The following is a 19,512-nucleotide window of genomic DNA, read 5'->3' on the forward strand; positions in this document are numbered from 1 at the left end:
CTATTTGTAGAACTGTACTGTATTTGATCATGTTTCTCTATGTCTCTCTGCTTTTACTGTAACTGTCACTGTGAGGTGACAGCAGTTGACCCTGTCAGTGTGACACTTTATCTGTGTTCCGTGTTGTCTCCCGTGTTCTGGTGGCACCCCTGGGTGGACTGGTGGGATCATGTCTCCTCTTATAGCTGAAGCAGGTGTGGCTGAACCGCATGGTTTTACCGACTGGTCATGAGTCTGTGGCATTGTGCTGCTGCAACATGTAGACATGTAGGCTCACCTGCTCCTCCCATGCTCCATTCATACCAGTCTGCGCTATCTAGTCTCTTATTCTCTTTCTCTCTCTCTCTCTCTCTCTCTCTCTCTCTCTCTTGCTCTCTCTACTTTTCCAATGCTGAAGACTTTAACAGCATGTCTAATGCGAGCTACGTACAATAGTCTTAATCCTCCAGTCTCTCTCCTCTCATCTCTTCTCTGTCCCTCTTTCTTTCCCTCTCTCTTCCGCCATCTCTCTGTCCCTCTGGCCCCTTGACTCCTAGATGCTCTCATACAGTCATGCTCTGAGGATTGCTGCATGCATGATGTGATGAGGTATATTTAGATGAGGGGGAGTAGGTGGGAGATTGTTAGGTGGGAGATCGTTAACGCTACTCACCCCATGGTTAGTGCCCCCCCCCCCCCCACACACACATGCACACATGGTAATAAGCATATGTAGTAGAATAGAAATTAGGATCTCTCACTGGTACACTATCTCTCACTGGTACACTCTATTTCTCTCTTGCTCTCTCTCTCTCTCTCTCTCTCTTTTTCTCTCTTTCTCCATCCATCTATCCATCTCCATCTGAGATGCAGTAGTGTGGCCTTGTCTGTATCAGTCAGCTGAAACAGACTCTTCCTCCCCTGTGGCCCACTTAACTTCCTACTCCTCTGTCACTGTGCATCAGTCAGAGAGAGAGAAAGCGAGGGAGGGAGAGAAAAGGAAAGGGTGAGATAGAGGGAGGGAGCGAGGGGAGAGAGAGGTCCTACAGGAGGACACTATAACCTGGATCATAGATCAAAGGTGCACTAAAAAAATAGAAATCTGAACAAGTGTGATTATCTTGTATTCTGTCTCTAAATGTTATCATTCTTATTTTAAGATTGATTTACTTATCAAGCCCCGAGGGTGTGAGACTATTTTGCTTGTTTTAAGGATTTCTGTCTTATGTTATCTGACTTAGATATTACATCTTACTACCGGGCATTTTACAAATGAAACAAGTTATATTCTTGAGAGAAAAGCTTTATGAAGATGCAATCAACTTTGATGACAGAGTTCAAGATATTTAGTCTTGTTTTAAGAATAGCATAAACAAACAAACAAACAAACAAACAAGCAAATAAACAGTCTAGTAAAAACAACCCTGTCCCTCCTTCATGCGTCATTCTGTCCTTCCAGAAGAGTCTGTGGAGAGTGAGGAGGAGGACGACCTGTCCCAAGTGATGCGTCATCGTGCCACCATCCCCTGGCGCTCCTGGTGCAACTACCTCTCCTCAGCGGGGGTCATCTTCCTGCCCTTTCTCCTCCTATCACAGCTCTGCAAACACTCCCTCATGGTCTCCATCGACTACTGGCTGGCCCACTGGACCTCCCACGTCATCATCGCCAAGATGGATGCCGCCGGGCGCAACTGCACCACTACTCAGGTGAGAGCTGCTCATGTGAGAGGGATGCATGTACAGTATGTCTATGGCTCCTGGTGGACCATGAAAGTATTGTATGTCATGTATTTAACATGACATAACATGTACATGTATAACATGTATTTCAGAACTACTGTGTGTGTACTTTAAATCTATTTCTATGGTGAAAATCTGACCCAGATGTACAGCCAATAGACTGTCTTTACTGTGCTTCCCTGATGGTGCATGCGTCCATACTGCTGAGATGCCCTTGAGCAAGGTCTCAGCCTGATCTGCATATATGCAGATACACAAACAGAACACAACTGCATCAATTGGGAAACTGTCTCAAAACGTAAATCGTGTATGGAGGAAAGCATTTGCAGAAAGCTTTGAGTTAGGTACAGTGTGTGGATATCAGGGTACTGTAGCATTAAGAAATAGCACTTGGAAATACAAAGAGTGCTGCTGTCAGGAAATGGAAACACCAAGGGGAACAGAACATCAAAGCTAAAAAATGAATGATTTAGATGTCAACTACTAAGTGCTGCCTTGATCAGACTCCACTCCAACTGGAACTTTACAGATTCAAATGCCACCTACCCTTTATAAGAGGCAGGATTAATATTTACATTTGGACCCATGGCTCCCATCCTCATCTTTGTTCTTATTTCATAATCATAATCATATATTGCTCACTTAGAAAGGGTTTGCAATCATGGCAATCATATTACAGTATGATGTAATATTATATATTATTATATTATAACAATATGATATTACAATATGATCATTATTACTTGGATATAATCTGCCACTGAATGTTGATTGCATACGGCCAAGTTGTCTATCAACAGCCATTGTCCACCAACTAGTCCCCTATCTCCTCTTTATCAGAGCCCTGTCTCCTGGCCCTGCTCTCTGGCACACACGCCCGCAAGCGCACACGCACGCACGCATGCACGCACACACACACACACTCACACACATACACACACACACACAGACACACACAAATACACACAAATACTTTATTTGGGTTCACAGTAAATCATTACATCAAAGAACCAAAAATATAACAAAGGTTATACAGATATCATGGATACAAGTAGCACCGTCTTCGCCACACAGCTAAGCTTCCCACAACAGCTGACACAGAGCAATATCTTGCAAGCTAATTGTTTTTTTTCTTTTGGAAGCCGTGTACAGTCATGCAAAGCACGTCCGAGGCTGCCAAGTATAAGTACCACTAGCTGACACCTGAATCCAAGAGCACTAATAATGTTATAAATACAGAAGAGGGCTAATAAGCTGTCTTTCACACATTAGGGCCAGGCCAGTTGTAGGGGGTTATCCTAGCACGCCTCTTATAATAGACCATTTCTCACTGTCAGTGTGTGTGTGTGTGTGTGTGTGTGTGTGTGTGTGTGTGTGTGTGTGTGTGTGTGTGTGTGTGTGTGTGTGTGTGTATGTGTGTGTCCTCACACAGTCATTCAGAGGCTAAAGACAGCCAGCTGGGGTTGGGGGACAGTAGATGAATGTGCAAACACGCACACACACACACGCGCACACACGCACACACACACACACACACACACACACACACACACACACACACACACACACACACACACACACACACACCCAAACGTCAGTGTCTCTTGCCATGCTTATGTTCTTGAGAGAAAAGCCCTTTGCCATGCTTATCTAATCTCATTGGAGCCACACACACTGGAGCCACTTCACAGCCCTGTCACGCTATCTAACACAGGCCCTGACACATTGCTGCTTTAAGGACTGCCTCGTGGACTGTATATGGCATAAACTAGAGGTCTAGGACACACACACACACAACTGGAGGTCTAGGACACACACACACACACACACACACACACACACACACACACACACACACACACACACACATCTTTAACTCTCTCTGTCTTCCTGTAGGAGTGTGGGTTCAGCCACTCGTGGTACCTGTCGGTGTTCAGTGTGTTGTGCTGCCTGGGCATCGTTCTGTGTCTGGTCACCTCTGTGGCTGTAGAGTGGACAGGCCTGAGAGTGGCCAAGAACCTACACCAAAACCTGCTCCACAATATCATACTGGCCCCTATGAGGTAAGGCTGTGTGTGTGTGTGTGTGTGTGTGTGTGTGTGTGTGTGTGTGTGTGTGTGTGTGTGTGTGTGTGTGTGTGTGTGTGTGTGTGTGTGTGTGTGTTGTGTGTGTGTGTGTGTGTGTGTGTGTGTGTGTGTGTGTGAGTAATGTATGTGTGTGTACTAATTGCAACACAGCAGCAGCCTGCAAAAACAGAGAAAGGTTGCTAGTTAATGGCAATATAAAGTGTAGAGACAAGTGTCTGTAAAAGTGTGAAATGATGTGTGTGTGTGTGTGGACTGTGATGTCTTGTTCAGTGTGAGGCAGGCAGATGGCTCTCAGGGTAATGGGGCGAATGATATTGTTTGCTGTGTCTCACCCCACTCCCTCAGATGATCGATTATCATACACACACACACACACACACACACACACACACACACACACACACACACACACACACTGAATACACACAAAGATGAGCACTCACATATATAACTTCTTCCCTGGACATTGAAAGAAAACGTCTGCTCCTCTGTTTCTCTACCCTTCAGTGAGTCATTCTCATTCATATATGTTACTAGTGAATCACCGGTCCCTTTCATAGCGTATAACATATGTATGTGTGTCCTTGTCTCTCCAGACTGTTTGAGACCACTCCTCTGGGCAGCATCCTTAACCGATTCTCCTCAGACACCAACACCATAGACCAGCACATCCCTGCCACCCTGGAGTGTCTGAGTCGCTCCAGCCTGCTGTGTGTGTCCGCCCTGGGCGTCATCTCCTACGTTACCCCTGTCTTCCTCATCGTCCTCGTACCCCTGGCCATCACCTGCTATTTCATACAGAAGTACTTCCGGGTCGCCTCCAGGTGAGTCTGTTAGGATGGATGGGTGGGTTTGTGGATGGGTGGGTGGGTGGTTGGATGGGTGGATAGATGGGTGAATGGGTGGATGGATGGGTGGGTGGGTGGATGGATAGGTGGGTGGGTGGGTGGATGGATAGGTGGGTGGGTGGGGGGATGGGTGGTCTATGTCTTCATCAATGATTAGTTACAGTATGTCTCTCCTCTCTTCCCACTCCCCCTTATTCTTTCTCCATTATTCTCTCTTTCTCTCTCTCTCTCTCTCTCTCCCCTGGTCAGGGACCTACAGCTGTTGGATGACAGCACCCAGCTCCCTTTACTGTCCCACTTCTCAGAAACAGTGGAGGGTCTCACCACCATACGGGCCTTCAGGTACAGTGAATTATGCTCATGTTCACACTGACAACCTGTAAGGTTAATTACAACTGTGATTATATTGGTCGGATCATGGCTATCATTAGACAGATTTACAGCACTTCTGTTTGACGGTACAGAGTACCTTAGAATGGTCTAGAAGGCGTTAAAGTGTTCTTGCTCCAGAATTCTAGTATGCTCTGTTTCTTTGACAGGTATGAGCCGAGGTTCAGGAAGAGGTTACTGGAGTTCACTGATGCCAACAACATCGCCTCCCTCTTCCTCACCGCAGCCAATCGCTGGCTAGAGGTCCGCATGGTAAAGAGCTTAGTTAGTTTCTACTCTATCATAAACTGTTCTGCTCAGGATTAGTATTCCATGTTTTCATTCATTTTCTTTTTTATTGGGTGATTGCTCCCTCTGTAGGAATTCTGAAAATTACAGGGCACATTAATTTAATAAAGAGCATTTTATTCCCAATGGCATACTAGTGACTTACAGTTGTATACTGTATGTATTTTTGTCTCATTGTCTTTTTATTTTCTCTCTGCTTTTATTTATTTTTCTGTTGTGTAGCGCATTGTATTGTATCCTTCAGTTTGATTTGATACAGTGGGAGGAGTCTGTGTGTTTATAACTTATTGTCTTCCTATATAGGAGTACATTGGAGCATGTGTGGTTCTAATAGCTGCTGTGGCCTCCATCACCAACTGCCTGTACAACCACCTCTCTGTTGGTCTGGTGGGACTGGGGCTCACCTACGCACTCATGGTGAGGCCTACTCTGGGGAGGGAGGGGAGAGAGGAGAGGGAGGAGGAACTAATGGAGTAGAATCTGTGCAGGATACTGTGTATGTTTGTTTGTTTGATTTTTTATTTCTGCAATTGTATGATAACTTACTTGTCTCTTGAGGGTTTACCTTTCTCTCTGAGGGTTTACCTTTCTCTCTCTGTCTCTCTCTCAGGTGTTTGTTATGATGATGTTTTAGCTCTCTCCCAGGTTTATGCTGGACAAGTAATAATATGATGATGTTTTACCTGTATCATGATGATGATGTTGCATCTATCCCAGGTGTCTAACTACCTGAACTGGATGGTGCGTAACCTGGCCGACATGGAGGTGCAGCTGGGATCAGTCAAGAGGATCAATGGCCTTCTGAGGACAGAGCCTGAGAACTACGAGGGACTGCTGAGTGAGTATACTATCCTAGTACCACATCTCACAGAGTACTACACTCCTAGAAAAAAAGGTGCTTCCTAGAATCATACAGGCTCTTCAGCTGTCCCTGTGGGAGAACCATTTGAGAACCATTTTGTGAACCCTTTCCACAGAAGGTTCTAAATGGAACCTATAAGGGTTTCCAAAGGGTTCTCCCAAAGGGTGTTCCTTACTGGGGACCTCCCCACAGTCTACTACCTCACTACTAGAGTACTACAGTGATAGCATTCCAGTACAACAGGCATGCTAGTCGTACCCCAGGGGCATGTAACCTTGAATTGGGAGCTTGTACTGTACCTACAAAACTATGGACTGTGGAAAACTAGACATCTGGATTACCCACTGTCTTTCTCTCTCTCTCCAGCTCCGTCCCAGGTCCCGGACGGCTGGCCCCAGCAGGGAGAGATTCAGATCCAGAACCTGAGTGTTCGTTACGACACCATGCTGAAACCTGTCCTCAAAAATGTCAACGCTCACATCAGCCCTGGACAGAAGGTATTGTACACAACAGACACAATAAACACACAGAGCCAGGAGGAGGGATAGACTTTAACAATCAGCAGCGAAATGACTGTAGAGCTGTGCTTGTGTTGATGATGATAATGAAAGATGAGGATGAAAATGGTGGTGATGATGATGATGATGATGGTGAGTGGTATAATGATGATGAAGACAATGATGGTGGTGATGATTGTAATGATGTTAAAGAGGCTGTGCTCTCCTCCTGTATTTCTAGGTGGGGATCTGTGGCAGGACAGGAAGTGGGAAGTCGTCCTTCTCTTTAGCCTTCTTCCGCATGGTCGACACATTTGAGGGTAAATACTGCGGGTTGTTACTATGACAATACTAAAGCTGACAGTACTGGTTCCTTCAGTCAGCTGATCATCTCTGTGTCATTCGTACAAGTGATCCCAATGAAATGTGTATTTTGAGGGGAGATTTTTCCCCATTAGAACTGATGTTTAATACATTTGTTCAATAATCATATACAATTCCTTCTTTTAAAATTAACACATTTATCAGAATATCAGAAACTTACTGAGGTTTTGGTTGATAATCAACATGCTTCTCCATCGGTTGTTTTGTCTCTAAAAAGGGCGGATTATCATAGATGACATTGACATAGCCAAGCTTCCTCTTCACACACTGAGATCTCGCTTCTCCATCATCCTACAGGACCCCGTCTTATTCAGCGGAACAATCCGGTAAGAGATCCCTCACTCCATGGTTAAATGGTTTAGTTTCCTACTGCTATAGTACAGTTAATTAAGAGAAGGATACACTGACATCACTGGTGAGGCATCATTTACACATCCCTACATCATTAAACACCGTAACGGTAGAGTTATTTGGAGCTGTTTCTGTAGAGAGAGAGGAGGAAACTATTCCCACTTCAAGTACAGTAAGTGGGTCAATTGACAAACTGTTGGAGACATCAAAGAGATTCATTTACTGTGTGAGTTGAGCTGCCTGCTGACGGACCAGAAGAGAGGACGCCTCTCAGAGAAACTCTGAAACTGGTTTATTGTAGGACAACAGAGTTGCGTGGGTCTCAAAAGTGTTGTTGTGTCATAGATGCACCCAAAAATGATTCATGGCTGCTGAGAGATGTACTGTCTCCCTCGAGTCTAGTCAAGTCAAACTTTGGTGCATTCAAAATAATACATGTTGATAAGAAACAGAGTTAAGAAAATATTTTAGACTAAAAAGATATGTGTGTTTGAATGTCAGCAAGGAATTGTTAATGAATTAAATAAAACAACAGTTTAGAACATACTGTATGTCCTAGTTATCAAGGTTGTAGATGCTAATACAGTCTGGACTGATTTACTCCTGTGAGGGTGTTCTCTGGTGTGATTGACAGGTTTAATCTGGACCCTGAATTGAAGGCAACAGACGACATGCTGTGGGAGGCTCTGGAGATCGCCCAGCTCAAACCTGTGGTCAAGACCCTGCCAGGAGGTCTCGGTGAGGAGTGTGTGTGTCTGGTGTGTGTGTAGGCAGCTCATGCTGACTTTAGTGCTTAATTGTAGCACTCATCTCAATGAGATGTGCCGGTCTATTCCTTTCTGCCACTCCAAGGCAATTTATATAATTTGGAAATCAGTTGATCTGTTCAGCACCTGCTCTGAGTTGATCTCTGAGATGAATCCAGCTGTTTTGTACAAGGAGGAAGTCATTTTCAGCCCAGAGGTGCCCTGATCAATCTCTCATCCTCTCATCCAGTATCTGATCAGCCTTTAGACTCCCTCTCCGCTGTAACTCACGACTGTGACAGAGGCTTTAACATCATCTAAAGCGTGCGTGCGTGTGTGTGCGTGTGTGTGCGTGTGTGTGTGTGGTGGCTACACACACTGGACAGTGACAGAGAGATGGAGACAGTTACTCAACCCTACAGTTTATGCTGGTGTTCACTCTAGTGAAGTGTCTGGTCAGATATAATTGTAATCACTCACCAGCCAGTTTATGGGAGGGTAACTACAGTAACTTGAATGAGTTGAGAAATCCTAACTAATGCGGTCAAGCACAGTTATTATGAGGTCAAGCACAGCTCTTACATCATTTTGAAGCAGTTAGTGTTACCAAATGTAAGGCCTTGTATGGTGATTTACTGTACATTTCCCCCACTTTACTGTCATGTCGTATTATGTCCTGAACTGTTGTATTATCCCTGTAAGTGTAATGTACTGTACAGTAGGTTTTGTGTATTATGTGTCACAGGCATTAGGTCACAGGTATTACCCACCGTTAAGTAGAATAGTCGCTAAAGTATTGTTGTTTGTTTGTTGGTTTGTTTGTTTGTTGTGTTTCAGACGCCATAGTGACAGAGGGAGGGGAGAACTTCAGTCAGGGCCAGAGGCAGCTCTTCTGTCTAGCCAGAGCCTTCGTCAGGAAGAGCAGCATCCTCATCATGGACGAGGCTACGGCGTCAATAGACATGGCTACGGTGAGTGTGTGTGCGTGTGCGTGTGCGTGTGCGTGTGTGCGTGTGCGTGTGTCATAGAGCGAGAGAGAGAGATAGGGGGGGTAGCATCCTAACTATGAAGTGGCAACAAAGGATAGTGAGAGAGAAAGGGGAGTGAGAGGGCTATTATGCAATGCCACTCCTGGTGCGGAGGGGTGGGGGGCACTCTAGCTAGAGGAGAAGAGAGGGGAAGGGGGGTGGGTATATGGCAGAAAGGATGGAGGAATGGGAGGAATACAGGGACTCGTAGGGAGACGGATGGATCCCTAGGAGCCCTAGGGGAGGTGGGAGAGAGGGGGAATGGAGGCTCCTTAGATGAGCTCCTTTCTTCACAGCATGCTGGCTGCACACACACACACACACACATACACACACACACATACACACACACACACACACACACTGGTTGGCTGCACATACACACCCTTAAATCACCTGTCACAAAGAGAGACTGCACTGGCTCTCACTAGCACTGTGCTAGGCCTGCGGAAATGGAGCATAGTAACTTCACTGCTAATGGGAGAGATGAGAGACATGACAGGACTACAACCAATGAGAAGTGATGGTTCGGTTAGATGTAAAGTGTTTAAAGGGTTTCTTTTGGCATGCCAGTGAAAAATGATTGTGAATGATTGCTTCACAGAGCCATAGAAGACATACAAGAACACTTTACACTGGATATGACAGCACAAACAAATAACTAAATAATATTTATACAGTCCAAACTGCTGTAAAAAACCCAGATATAAGAATGGGATCATCCTGGGTGCGATCCCAGTGCAGTGCAGTGTATATCAGTATAGCTCATACGTGACCTCCTCCTCCTCCATTGTTCTCTGCCCACAGGAGAGCATCCTACAGAAGGTGGTGATGACTGCCTTTGCTGATCGAACAGTGGTTACTATAGCAGTAGGTATCTCCCCAGTGCTGTTTCAATGTTCCTGTCTAATGTACGCAACACTTTCAGTCCCTACCGGAAGCTCTGACATTCATACAGTGTAATACTTGCAAATGGATGTAAGGTGAAGGTTGCAACATAGATATGGAAGAGATAGAACAGTACAGTGTTACAGTAAATATGGATAAGGATACCACTTTGGACCAGGATAGAATGAATAGAACTCTGAATGAATAGAACTCTGAATGAATAGAACTCTGAAAAAGTGGTGCACAACTCTAGTCCTTGAGGGCCGCAATCTTGCTGGTTTTTGTTTCTCTCTGGTACTTGGTAAATTTATGTGAAACAGATTGCCCAGAAGGTCCACATACATAGTTTGACAGGTCTAAATTAGTGGCTGATGAAGAATGAATGAAATCGGACCAGTTGTCCAATCCGGTATTTAGAGCCACATTTGTCTGTATGACAGCCAATGTTGAAGTGTATACCGTGTCCCAGTCAGCCATATAAGGTGATTTCTCCTGAGAGAGTGATGGCCCTTGAGGTGGGGAGTTGTGCACCACTGGATGACAGATGTGAAGGGGAAACTTTGAATCCGAATAATTCATATTCAGTATAGTGGCCATTATGTATAGTATAGTATGGTATATATAGTATGGTCTAGACACCTACTTCCAATGGACTCGAATTCTGACCATGTTTGGTATAATGCGTCGCCCATGAACACATATACTATATATCTATAGTCTATGTGACCCTAGATGTCAATAAATGCAAGTTGTTGAATACTGCCAGTATGTTTCATCCACCTGACCCTATCTATTCTATCTCCTCCCCTCCCTACCCCTGTAGCACCGTGTCCACACCATTGTGAACGCAGACCTGGTGATTGTGATGAAGAGAGGGATCATCCTGGAGTACGACAGGCCCGGCGCCCTGCTGGAGAAAGAGGACAGTGTCTTCGCCTCGTTCGTACAAGCAGACAAGTAAATGAGGACGAGGATGAGGAACCAGGAGAAGGAGGACATTCAAAGTGCAATTGTACCATGGGCTATATTATTATTTTTATTTTCTAACTGTGTATCATATTTGTATATAAAAATGTTGATTATTTGTTAATAAAATACATAAACATACATTTGAAGTAGTGTTTTCCCTTGAGTTAAGTAAAAGGAAAGTCATTTTTGTATAACCTATGAGCCTATGAGTCACCTTTGTATGACAGGGTTCACATTACATATTGACACTTGGGGGTGTTGCCCCAGAAATAGTCATCTGTATAGCCAGCAGGCCCAGACATGTAGGAATGACCAGGCACAGTGATATGTTGTTGGGGGATAGGGGTTGGGTTGGGATTGGGGTCAGATTTAGGCTATGGGTCAGGGTTAGGGCTATAGGTTGGGGCTATGGGTCAGGGTTAGGACTATTGATCAGAGTTAGGGCTATGGGTTAGGGTTAGGGCTATGGCTATGGATATGGCTATGGGTTAGGATTCATCATTAAATGTGGGTGGGTGTCACAGTGCCTGGGACGTGAGAGGGCCTGCTGCAGCCATGGTGTATATCTGTAATGTTTATGGGGAGGCCAAGGCTAATTTTATGAACTGTTCTGAAGGTGCCCTTATGCCTACCCTCATGAAAATAGCATTGGTGGTATGCTTGGCAATGAGTCACCTTTATAACTGAATATCAACATTTCTTAGAAAATGTCTATACATGAGAATGGATGAATACTGAATTTATTAGGTTAAAGTTTATTGATACCCACAGCCAGAGGAGGAAGTTGTGGTTGCCCCCAGCATGATAGGTATACTATAAAGGTGATGTTTCAAATCAATCTATACAGTGGGCAGTTATAACGTTATAGTCTCATATCGTGCATGTATACATTAGGAGAGACTTCCAATGCTCATATTTCAATCAGAAAAAAAGGACAATAAAAATGTAATGGAAGGAGGAACGGTTTCTTCCACATTCACATCAGTGGAGAACGCCTTCTTAGCACCAGCTCTCCTTACCCACACACCACTGCTTTGGGAACCAGCCCCCTCACCCCTCATCCAAAGAAAGAAGCCGGCTTTGTTTTTCTTCTCGGAGATACTTATGTTATTTCCTATCACGACGCTACTGTGCTTTAACTACCTTGTTATCGGTTCGTGAGAGAATTCGTTTTTTTTTCTATGGAGGAGTTCGAGGAACCGGTGAGTTAAATGCGATAGAACAGCGACACAACTATCGGGTTGCAGAACTGACTGACAGCGGCAGCTGAAGTGCTGAATGCGGAATCTTCTCATGGGACCTCGGCGGCTGTGTAGCGCCTGATGCGGGTGCAATGTGAGGAGCGCACATACCTCCAGAAAACAGATGACAACACAACACTCTCCCATGCTCGGACTCGGCCAGCTGTCACTCGGGTGAGGACTGTTACTGGAGCGCCCTTCGAGTAGAATACGCACGGGAGAAGAGGAAATTCCATATTTCACCAGGACACATAGAGGTAGCTAATCTGCGTCCTCAAAAGGCAAGTGGCCCTGGGTGAATAGTATGGGAGCGCTATGTTGTCCCGAAAAGGACTTATTCCCGAGGATTATTTGTTGACACGTTTGGCTGAGGATGTCCAGCAGCCCAAATTCAAGGCAAAACCAAGGAAGGCTCGGTTCGTCGCCAAGAATGGTACCTGTAATGTGGCCCACACGAACATTCGCGAACAGGGACGATTCCTATTGGACGTTTTCACCACTTTAGTGGATTTGAAATGGCTTCACACACTTGTCATTTTCACTATGTCCTTTCTGTGCAGCTGGCTGTTGTTCGGGATGATCTGGTGGCTCATTGCCTTTGCGCACGGGGACTTAGATCAGCAAGGTGACGACTTTGTCCCGTGCGTAACTGACATTCACTCTTTCTCCTCCGCGTTCCTTTTCTCCATAGAAGTCCAGGTGACCATCGGTTTCGGGGGGCGCATGGTCACAGAGGAGTGTGTGTCCGCAATCGTGATTCTTATCATTCAGAACATCGTGGGTTTACTCATTAACGCTATAATGCTCGGCTGTATCTTTATGAAAACTGCACAAGCGAACCGGCGCGCTGAGACGCTGATTTTCAGCAAGCACGCAGTCATCTGCATCAGAAATAACAAGCTCTGCCTTATGTTCCGCCTAGGTGACCTGCGGAAAAGCATGATCATCAGCGCCACCGTGCGTATGCAGGTGGTAAGACGGACCACCACTCCCGAGGGCGAGTTGGTACCACTCGACCAGATAGACATCCAAATTGACAACCCCTTGGGGACGAATGGCATTTTCCTAGTGTCCCCGCTCATCATATGCCACACCATTGCCAAAGACAGTCCGTTATACGAACTCTCACAAGCGGACTTACAACATGAGGACATCGAGGTGATAGTGGTATTGGAGGGTGTCGTTGAGACCACCGGGATAACCACTCAGGCCAGGACGTCTTACCTGTCAGACGAGATACTGTGGGGGCAGCGCTTTGTACCCACCGTAAACGAGGAGGATGGCATGTACGCGGTGGACTACTCTAAATTCGGTAACACGGTCAGATTGCCGACCCCAAGCTGCAGCGCTAAGAAACTGGATCAGGATGGGGGTGTCATAGCCCGTTTAAAAAAACAGCAGGATGGCGCCTCCCCGCGGGCGTCCGTGAGTAGGCGACGGCTTTTAAAGCAGCAAAGCACCAGCGTCCAGTAAATACCTTTTGTAAGGAGTTTATGTATTATATGCTTATTTTACAATCAGTGCATTTTGTATAGGGAATGAAAATAGGAGTTCTTATTATCAACAGCGAATATTATGTCTTATATCTTCTTATATTTAAATGCAATATGTATGTCTTATAATACCCTGCCTGATAAGTGTGCACCATCGTGACTGCAATGTGAATGCACTACGCTATAACTTGAAGCATTTCTAAGCGAGTGTAGGCGGCTGAATGTGTCCAGTCTTACCAGTCTCATTATGCACGCATCAAATACCTTCTACTCAGGGTGCTCAATCAATACAGATGCACATGTATGATGGAATGCTGTGAAGATGAATTAAATATTAAGTTATACAACCACTGTATTTGAGAATATATGCAACTATCAAGTCTGGAGGCAATACTTGAGTGGGTGTATTGAGTGAATCCACAGTATGATGGTGGACTGGTGTGGTAAAGATGACTTGATCATCCATGTTTTCTTATGCAAGACTTTGGAATAAACTAGAAATGCCTCTTGACTAGCACTGGGTATATAACATGTGTGCATAGAAGATATGCAGTGGAGTGTTCTTTACAAGCTTTATTACACATGTCTCTTCATCATCATCAACAACAACAACACAAAAGACAATTTAGGACAGGGTGGCATTTTTGTCTTTTATTAGATTATAATCCGCAGAGCTTAAAATATTAAATTGCTTTTAACTTAGTTAATAATTAAAATACATAAAAATGAAAGCCAGAACTGAAGAACCCTGCAAACAAAAAAAATAAAATAAATAAAATAAAAGGAGAATTATAAACCCAATCCTCCTTGATACAGAGGCTATGTCTGACGGAACCCGCTTGCGATTCTTTGTACAGTGAAGTTCAAGCAGACTGTGCATTTTCTATACATGTGTAAGGATGCCATTATTATATTTCATGAACTAGTTTCCTCTTTGATAATTTAAAAAAAATCTAATTTTAAAGGGAAAAATAAAAACAAAAAAGACAAGGGCTGGGGTGGGGGTATTGTTCAGACAACAGGGCTTCAACAATACAGAGCAGTAGAGCAGACCTCCCTCTATACCATCACTCTCTCCACCTCCCACCCTCACTCTCCTGGCCTGCAGACATTACCAATGTCTTTGTCCATCTCCTGTGCTGCTGGAGAGGGTGGGGGTGGGGGGTTCTCCACCATCCTCCCCTACTCAGATATGGGCACCAGTCTGTCTCATAGTAGCGGGTCTGGACAGATTAAATCTAATATACAATCTTTATACTTCTTCTCCATCTCCCTGTTTCTGTGGCGATGCAACCCTGTGTCTACACTGCCCCTTGCGGATGGGATCTGTGATGAAGCTGTTTAGAAGTAGTAATATTTGAAGATTTGAAGATTTAAGGGATTGGTAGCAGTTTTGTGGATAGAGAGAATGACAGAGAGAGAGAGAGAGAGAGAGAGAGAGAGAGAACATCTCTCTGGCAGCAGTGACTTGTGTTCTCTCAGGTCCTGAGTAGGAAGCGCTTTAATCATCCCCAGATAAACAAACCAAACAGTGATTGGCTAGTATCGCCCCACCAGGCAGTAACATGGCTCCCTACTGGCCAGCGTAGTGGCCATTCCCCCTACAGTCCTCCACCACTAGGGGAGCCAAAAACCCATAGGTTTTCTCCACACATTAACAACACTGTACAATAGTATGTTGAAGCAAAGCAGAGCCACCATCTTGTACTGTATGTTAGGTAGAGGACAGCGGGAGGGGAAGGGCAAACAGAAACACTGTCCCCCAATGAGAAAAATAAAATAAAAATAAAACTGAATAAAACTTTTCAACAAAAAAGTAAAGTAAAACAAAATTAAAATAAAACATACACACAGTTTGTTCCTAGTTTAAATTGCAGAGCAGATGGGAGGGATTTGCCCCTGGGAGGAATGCTCACGCCAATTCCTGCTGGCGTGACAAACCCCTCCCGCCAACCCACCCCCAAATAACCCTCCCCCCTCCTTCCGGCTGGTTGGTTGGTGTTGTAGCGAAATATAAGGGTAGTGGAAGGTCTCTATGTCCTGCTGGCGCCGTAGGCCTAGGAAGGGGGCCAGGCTTTCTTTCCTCTCCTCTATCTTATCTTCTATCTTCCCCGGGGCTGGATTATCGGGGCGACCCCTGCTCATCTCTCCGTCACGTGATTGTGTGAGGAGGGGGAGGGGGCCGAGGTGGGACTGGAGGGGGTAGGGGCGGGGGCTGGCGCTGGGGCGGGGGCGCAGAGGATTTCGGACAGGTCGTCCATGATACAGGTCTCCTTGGGGTCGACCAGGTTGAATTCCCTTACGAAAACGATGAAATGTGCGTACAGAGTGTTCAAGTGGCCCTGCAGGTCCAGGGCCACCGTCTCTTTAAAGTGCGCCCAGTAGAGGTGAGCCAGCACGTGGAACAGGTACCGGCAGATCTTCTTTATCAAAACCTCAAACGAATTGGGGAACTCTTTGCCTACATGGAGAGAGGGGGTAGATGAAAGAGGAGTGTAGTTAAAAATCATGTCATTTGCTCAAATGTAACATATTTAACATGCTTTGATGGCAGATGTCTTTGCAGCATAATTATCATTCATATAAAGTGTGTGTGTGTGTGTGTGTTGTTTTCAGAAAATAAAACAAAAGCATTGCTTCCCTCCAGGAATAGACTTGCTCACCCTCAGCTATAATAATTTCCAATAATTTTACTAGGCCTACTTCAGGCAGTAGAGGGCAGCAGTGGCACATTTCACTACAGTTGTACCCCCCTCTCATAAACAGAGGGATGGAGAGTAGTGAACAGAGAAGTCTGCAGTACTGAAGACTGACCACAGTGAGGTGCTGCCAGCCTAAAAAACTCACCGTATTTCGTAGGGAATATGTCCTCATCTGTAACCAGTTTCTGCACCAGGCTCATGACGAAGTCGACATACTGAGGAGCAGTGCACTTTGTCTTCTTCCCCCTCTCATCATACCAGTAGTATATTCTGGAGATACAGAGAAGAGGAAAAACAATGTTATTTTTATGACTATTATTCATCTTGTGTACATAACAATGTGTACATTTTGAGAAATGTAATACAGTACTTGGCTTAAGCAACCCAAGATCAGTCACTTTATCTAGTGAGTAATTGAGAACACCTTTGTTCACCTCACCACATCTATCCTATGAAAACCCTTGTCATGATGCTTTGATAAAGACAGTATGGGTTGAGGTAGCTTATGAAACAAGGGGGTACATTTCTAGAAACTGTCTGATTCATTAGCCTTCACCATGCTGAAAGATGGCATGCAGCTGCCCTACATGACATCAGCCAGATTCCCAGTGTTTCTTCATCCTGGACAAAACCAAATTCTTTCTTAAATAATGTGATGAATGACTAGACTGTGTGCTTGTGGACCTGCTAGACAGGCTTTCAGCCCAGTGAGCAGCAACCCACTACCTCCTAACAGACATGTTTGCATATTTTCATTCCAGTGGACTTAGTGAACCCCTTGCCCTGGCCCTTTCATTTCCTGATTGGGCCAAATTCTCTGCAGTCTCAGAGTAACGCGACACTGATCCCTTGGTCGCTCTCCTGGTCAAACATTTCTGGAGGGGTGACCCACTTAGACGGCGGTGTAACTGAAGGCTGCCCCTCACGGCTAGTGGCAGGGTATCAGAGTTAGCAAGGTCAAACAGCAAGGAACCAAACAATGCTAGCTACGCTAGTAGGACACAAGGAGAGACCAAAGAGATAGACTTAACAGCATGGGGTAGCTAATGCTATTAGCTAATGAAGCTAACTGGGTACGAGTGCTGATGGGGTAACAGAATGGCGGATAAGAAAACAAACAGGGGCATTACATAGAACCAATGCAGTCATGACTCTACAAAGACCGGCACTTTTCCACTAGACACCGGGTCCCACTCCATCTTTGGGCCCCAGCAGTGGTGTTTTTTTTTGTGAGTTGTGTTTCCACCACCCAGGGTGATTCTGAGGAAAGCAGGGTTAGAAGCAAACTACTGACATTGTCAGAAATGTTTCCCGCAAGTCTCACCCAAACCAGTATGACTACTTGTAACTGAAACCTGTCAATAATTTTCACATTTTAATATGACTTTTTTTCTAGTAGTAAAATTACTTTCGCAAAGTAGTTGTGTGGTTGAATGTGAGGCATTTATTTAGTTTGTAAATGTACACGAAAACTAGCATAGATTGTTCAGTTAGCCAGCCAGGTGAGCCAGTTACATTTCCCATGAAGTCAGCTGTGCAAACTTAATAGTGCATATACAGTACATGCTTCTAAATGTGACTCCAAACCAAAGTAACTAACGGTTTATATTGCATTTTCATGCTTTTGTAACATAACAAGTAGCAGTCGCATAGACTAGCCTAGCCAAACAATGGCAGGGCGCAGTACACATTGCACGCCTACCCCCAAACCCAACTCAAGTCCCAAGAAATCCCGCCAAAATCCCCCAAATCTCCCCAAGGTCCAAGGTCAGGGTAGGACCTTGGGGCCATGGGCCTGGTCTTTTTTTGGGCCATTCTAGGAGATGGAAGCACTTGTGTCTGGTGTCAAAAGTGACAGTGGAATAAGACACCCAGGGCCATAACAAAACTAGACAGGTCTTTCCCTACCTGGACCTCTCCCCTTTTTAACTTAGATTTTAGTTTTACCTCTTGATTGTCTATTGTATATTTTGTCTTACAGCGTGCATGAGTCCTTAGAAAAGGCACTCTAAATGCAATGTATTATCATCGTCATAGTTTATCAAATCTAACAGTTTAAAATAGCCATTAGGGGTAAAGTGCAAACTGAGTAAGACAACAGGCCTAGCCAGGGATAGTTGTGTTAGCAGGGTCTGGGAGGCACTGCAGTAGACATTACAAATCCTGTGAATTGTAGAGCGTCGTCCACTCAACTGACCCTGCAGGACGGCCCTACTGACCACAGGACCAGGGCAGGGACTGTTACTCAACTACACACACAGGAGAGGTTATGTCTGTGGGAGAATTACTCGCTACTAACAAAGAAACAGACTCAGACATCCACCCACTCCTAAACACAGATTCTGTTACAAAGACACACACACAACCAAATGGGCCTGCTCTCATAGCTCATGGAAACTTTCTTTTTCCTAAAATAGTGCATTTAAGCTTTGCCTGGGGCAGGGGGCATTGATTCTGTTACTGTGTCTCAGTCCAGTCCCTGCAGTGGGGTGGGTGCCAGCCAGACCCTGGCAGGAAAGGGCGGGGTACAGCTACTGTGGCACACCATAGACTGACTGGAGGACCGCATGTCTCTCCAAACATTATTATTACAGCCTATGGTTCTACTTCTTCGAAACATTGGGAGAATTTCAGTTTATGTGACTTTGACACAGGTATAGCGTTTGATTGAAAGACTGGAGTTTTTCCATAACAATGTGACCCAAGGTACATCATTTTATGTCAAAGACTACAAATATAGCCTATATTTCTATATTTGGAGGATCCTTTACAATTAGCATGGTCAATTACCTCCTCTATGGACCCCAAATAGATTGCTCATTGTTACTAGTTTCCTTGTATGACACCAGCTCACATTCTACAGTACACACAGACAGATCAACAGATATGTTTGCCTTTCCCACAGCTCAGGGTGTCACCAACAGCAGCTTGAGGTGACAAGTGGAAAAATACAGTAATTCTAGAAAGGTTGACATGTGACATGTCTGTCACCTGACGGCAAATCTATCACAAGGCTTTG

General features: G+C 45.0%; 3 protein-coding genes across 5 annotated transcripts in view; 2 read left to right on the forward strand and 1 right to left on the reverse strand.

Moving 5' to 3' along the window:
• The window catches only part of abcc8 (ATP-binding cassette, sub-family C (CFTR/MRP), member 8), a gene marked incomplete at its 5' end in the record, with an annotated part of 53,300 nt that extends 42,130 nt beyond the window's left edge, over window positions 1-11,170 (forward strand). The window contains 14 exons of the mRNA XM_083665857.1: window positions 1,439-1,686; window positions 3,616-3,782; window positions 4,403-4,630; window positions 4,904-4,996; window positions 5,194-5,296; window positions 5,636-5,749; window positions 6,050-6,170; window positions 6,561-6,691; window positions 6,933-7,011; window positions 7,293-7,401; window positions 8,061-8,164; window positions 9,010-9,143; window positions 10,008-10,070; window positions 10,912-11,170. Coding sequence (XP_083521983.1) covers window positions 1,439-1,686; window positions 3,616-3,782; window positions 4,403-4,630; window positions 4,904-4,996; window positions 5,194-5,296; window positions 5,636-5,749; window positions 6,050-6,170; window positions 6,561-6,691; window positions 6,933-7,011; window positions 7,293-7,401; window positions 8,061-8,164; window positions 9,010-9,143; window positions 10,008-10,070; window positions 10,912-11,049 — 1,832 coding nt within the window. The 3' untranslated portion in view covers window positions 11,050-11,170. The remainder of the gene's footprint in view (window positions 1-1,438; window positions 1,687-3,615; window positions 3,783-4,402; window positions 4,631-4,903; window positions 4,997-5,193; window positions 5,297-5,635; window positions 5,750-6,049; window positions 6,171-6,560; window positions 6,692-6,932; window positions 7,012-7,292; window positions 7,402-8,060; window positions 8,165-9,009; window positions 9,144-10,007; window positions 10,071-10,911) is intronic.
• A 1,420-nt stretch (window positions 11,171-12,590) lies between these two features.
• On the forward strand, window positions 12,591-14,070 carry kcnj11 (potassium inwardly rectifying channel subfamily J member 11). Its single transcript, XM_083667053.1, has one exon. It carries the CDS (start codon window positions 12,614-12,616, stop codon window positions 13,769-13,771), a length of 1,158 nt encoding a protein of 385 aa, XP_083523179.1. The 5' UTR covers window positions 12,591-12,613; the 3' UTR covers window positions 13,772-14,070.
• Window positions 14,071-14,427: 357 nt separating this feature from the next.
• The window catches only part of mob2a (MOB kinase activator 2a), a 56,598-nt gene continuing 51,513 nt past the window's right edge, over window positions 14,428-19,512 (reverse strand). For all 3 annotated transcript variants that reach the window (XM_083666888.1, XM_083666887.1, XM_083666886.1), the window contains exons 4-5: window positions 16,639-16,763; window positions 14,428-16,252 (exon numbers count right to left, since the gene is read on the reverse strand). In XM_083666888.1, the coding sequence (XP_083523014.1) occupies window positions 15,933-16,252; window positions 16,639-16,763 (445 nt within the window). In that variant the 3' untranslated portion in view covers window positions 14,428-15,932. The remainder of the gene's footprint in view (window positions 16,253-16,638; window positions 16,764-19,512) is intronic.

Source organism: Argentina silus (assembly GCF_951799395.1).
Source record: "Argentina silus genome assembly, chromosome: 3".
NCBI lineage: Eukaryota > Metazoa > Chordata > Actinopteri > Argentiniformes > Argentinidae > Argentina > Argentina silus.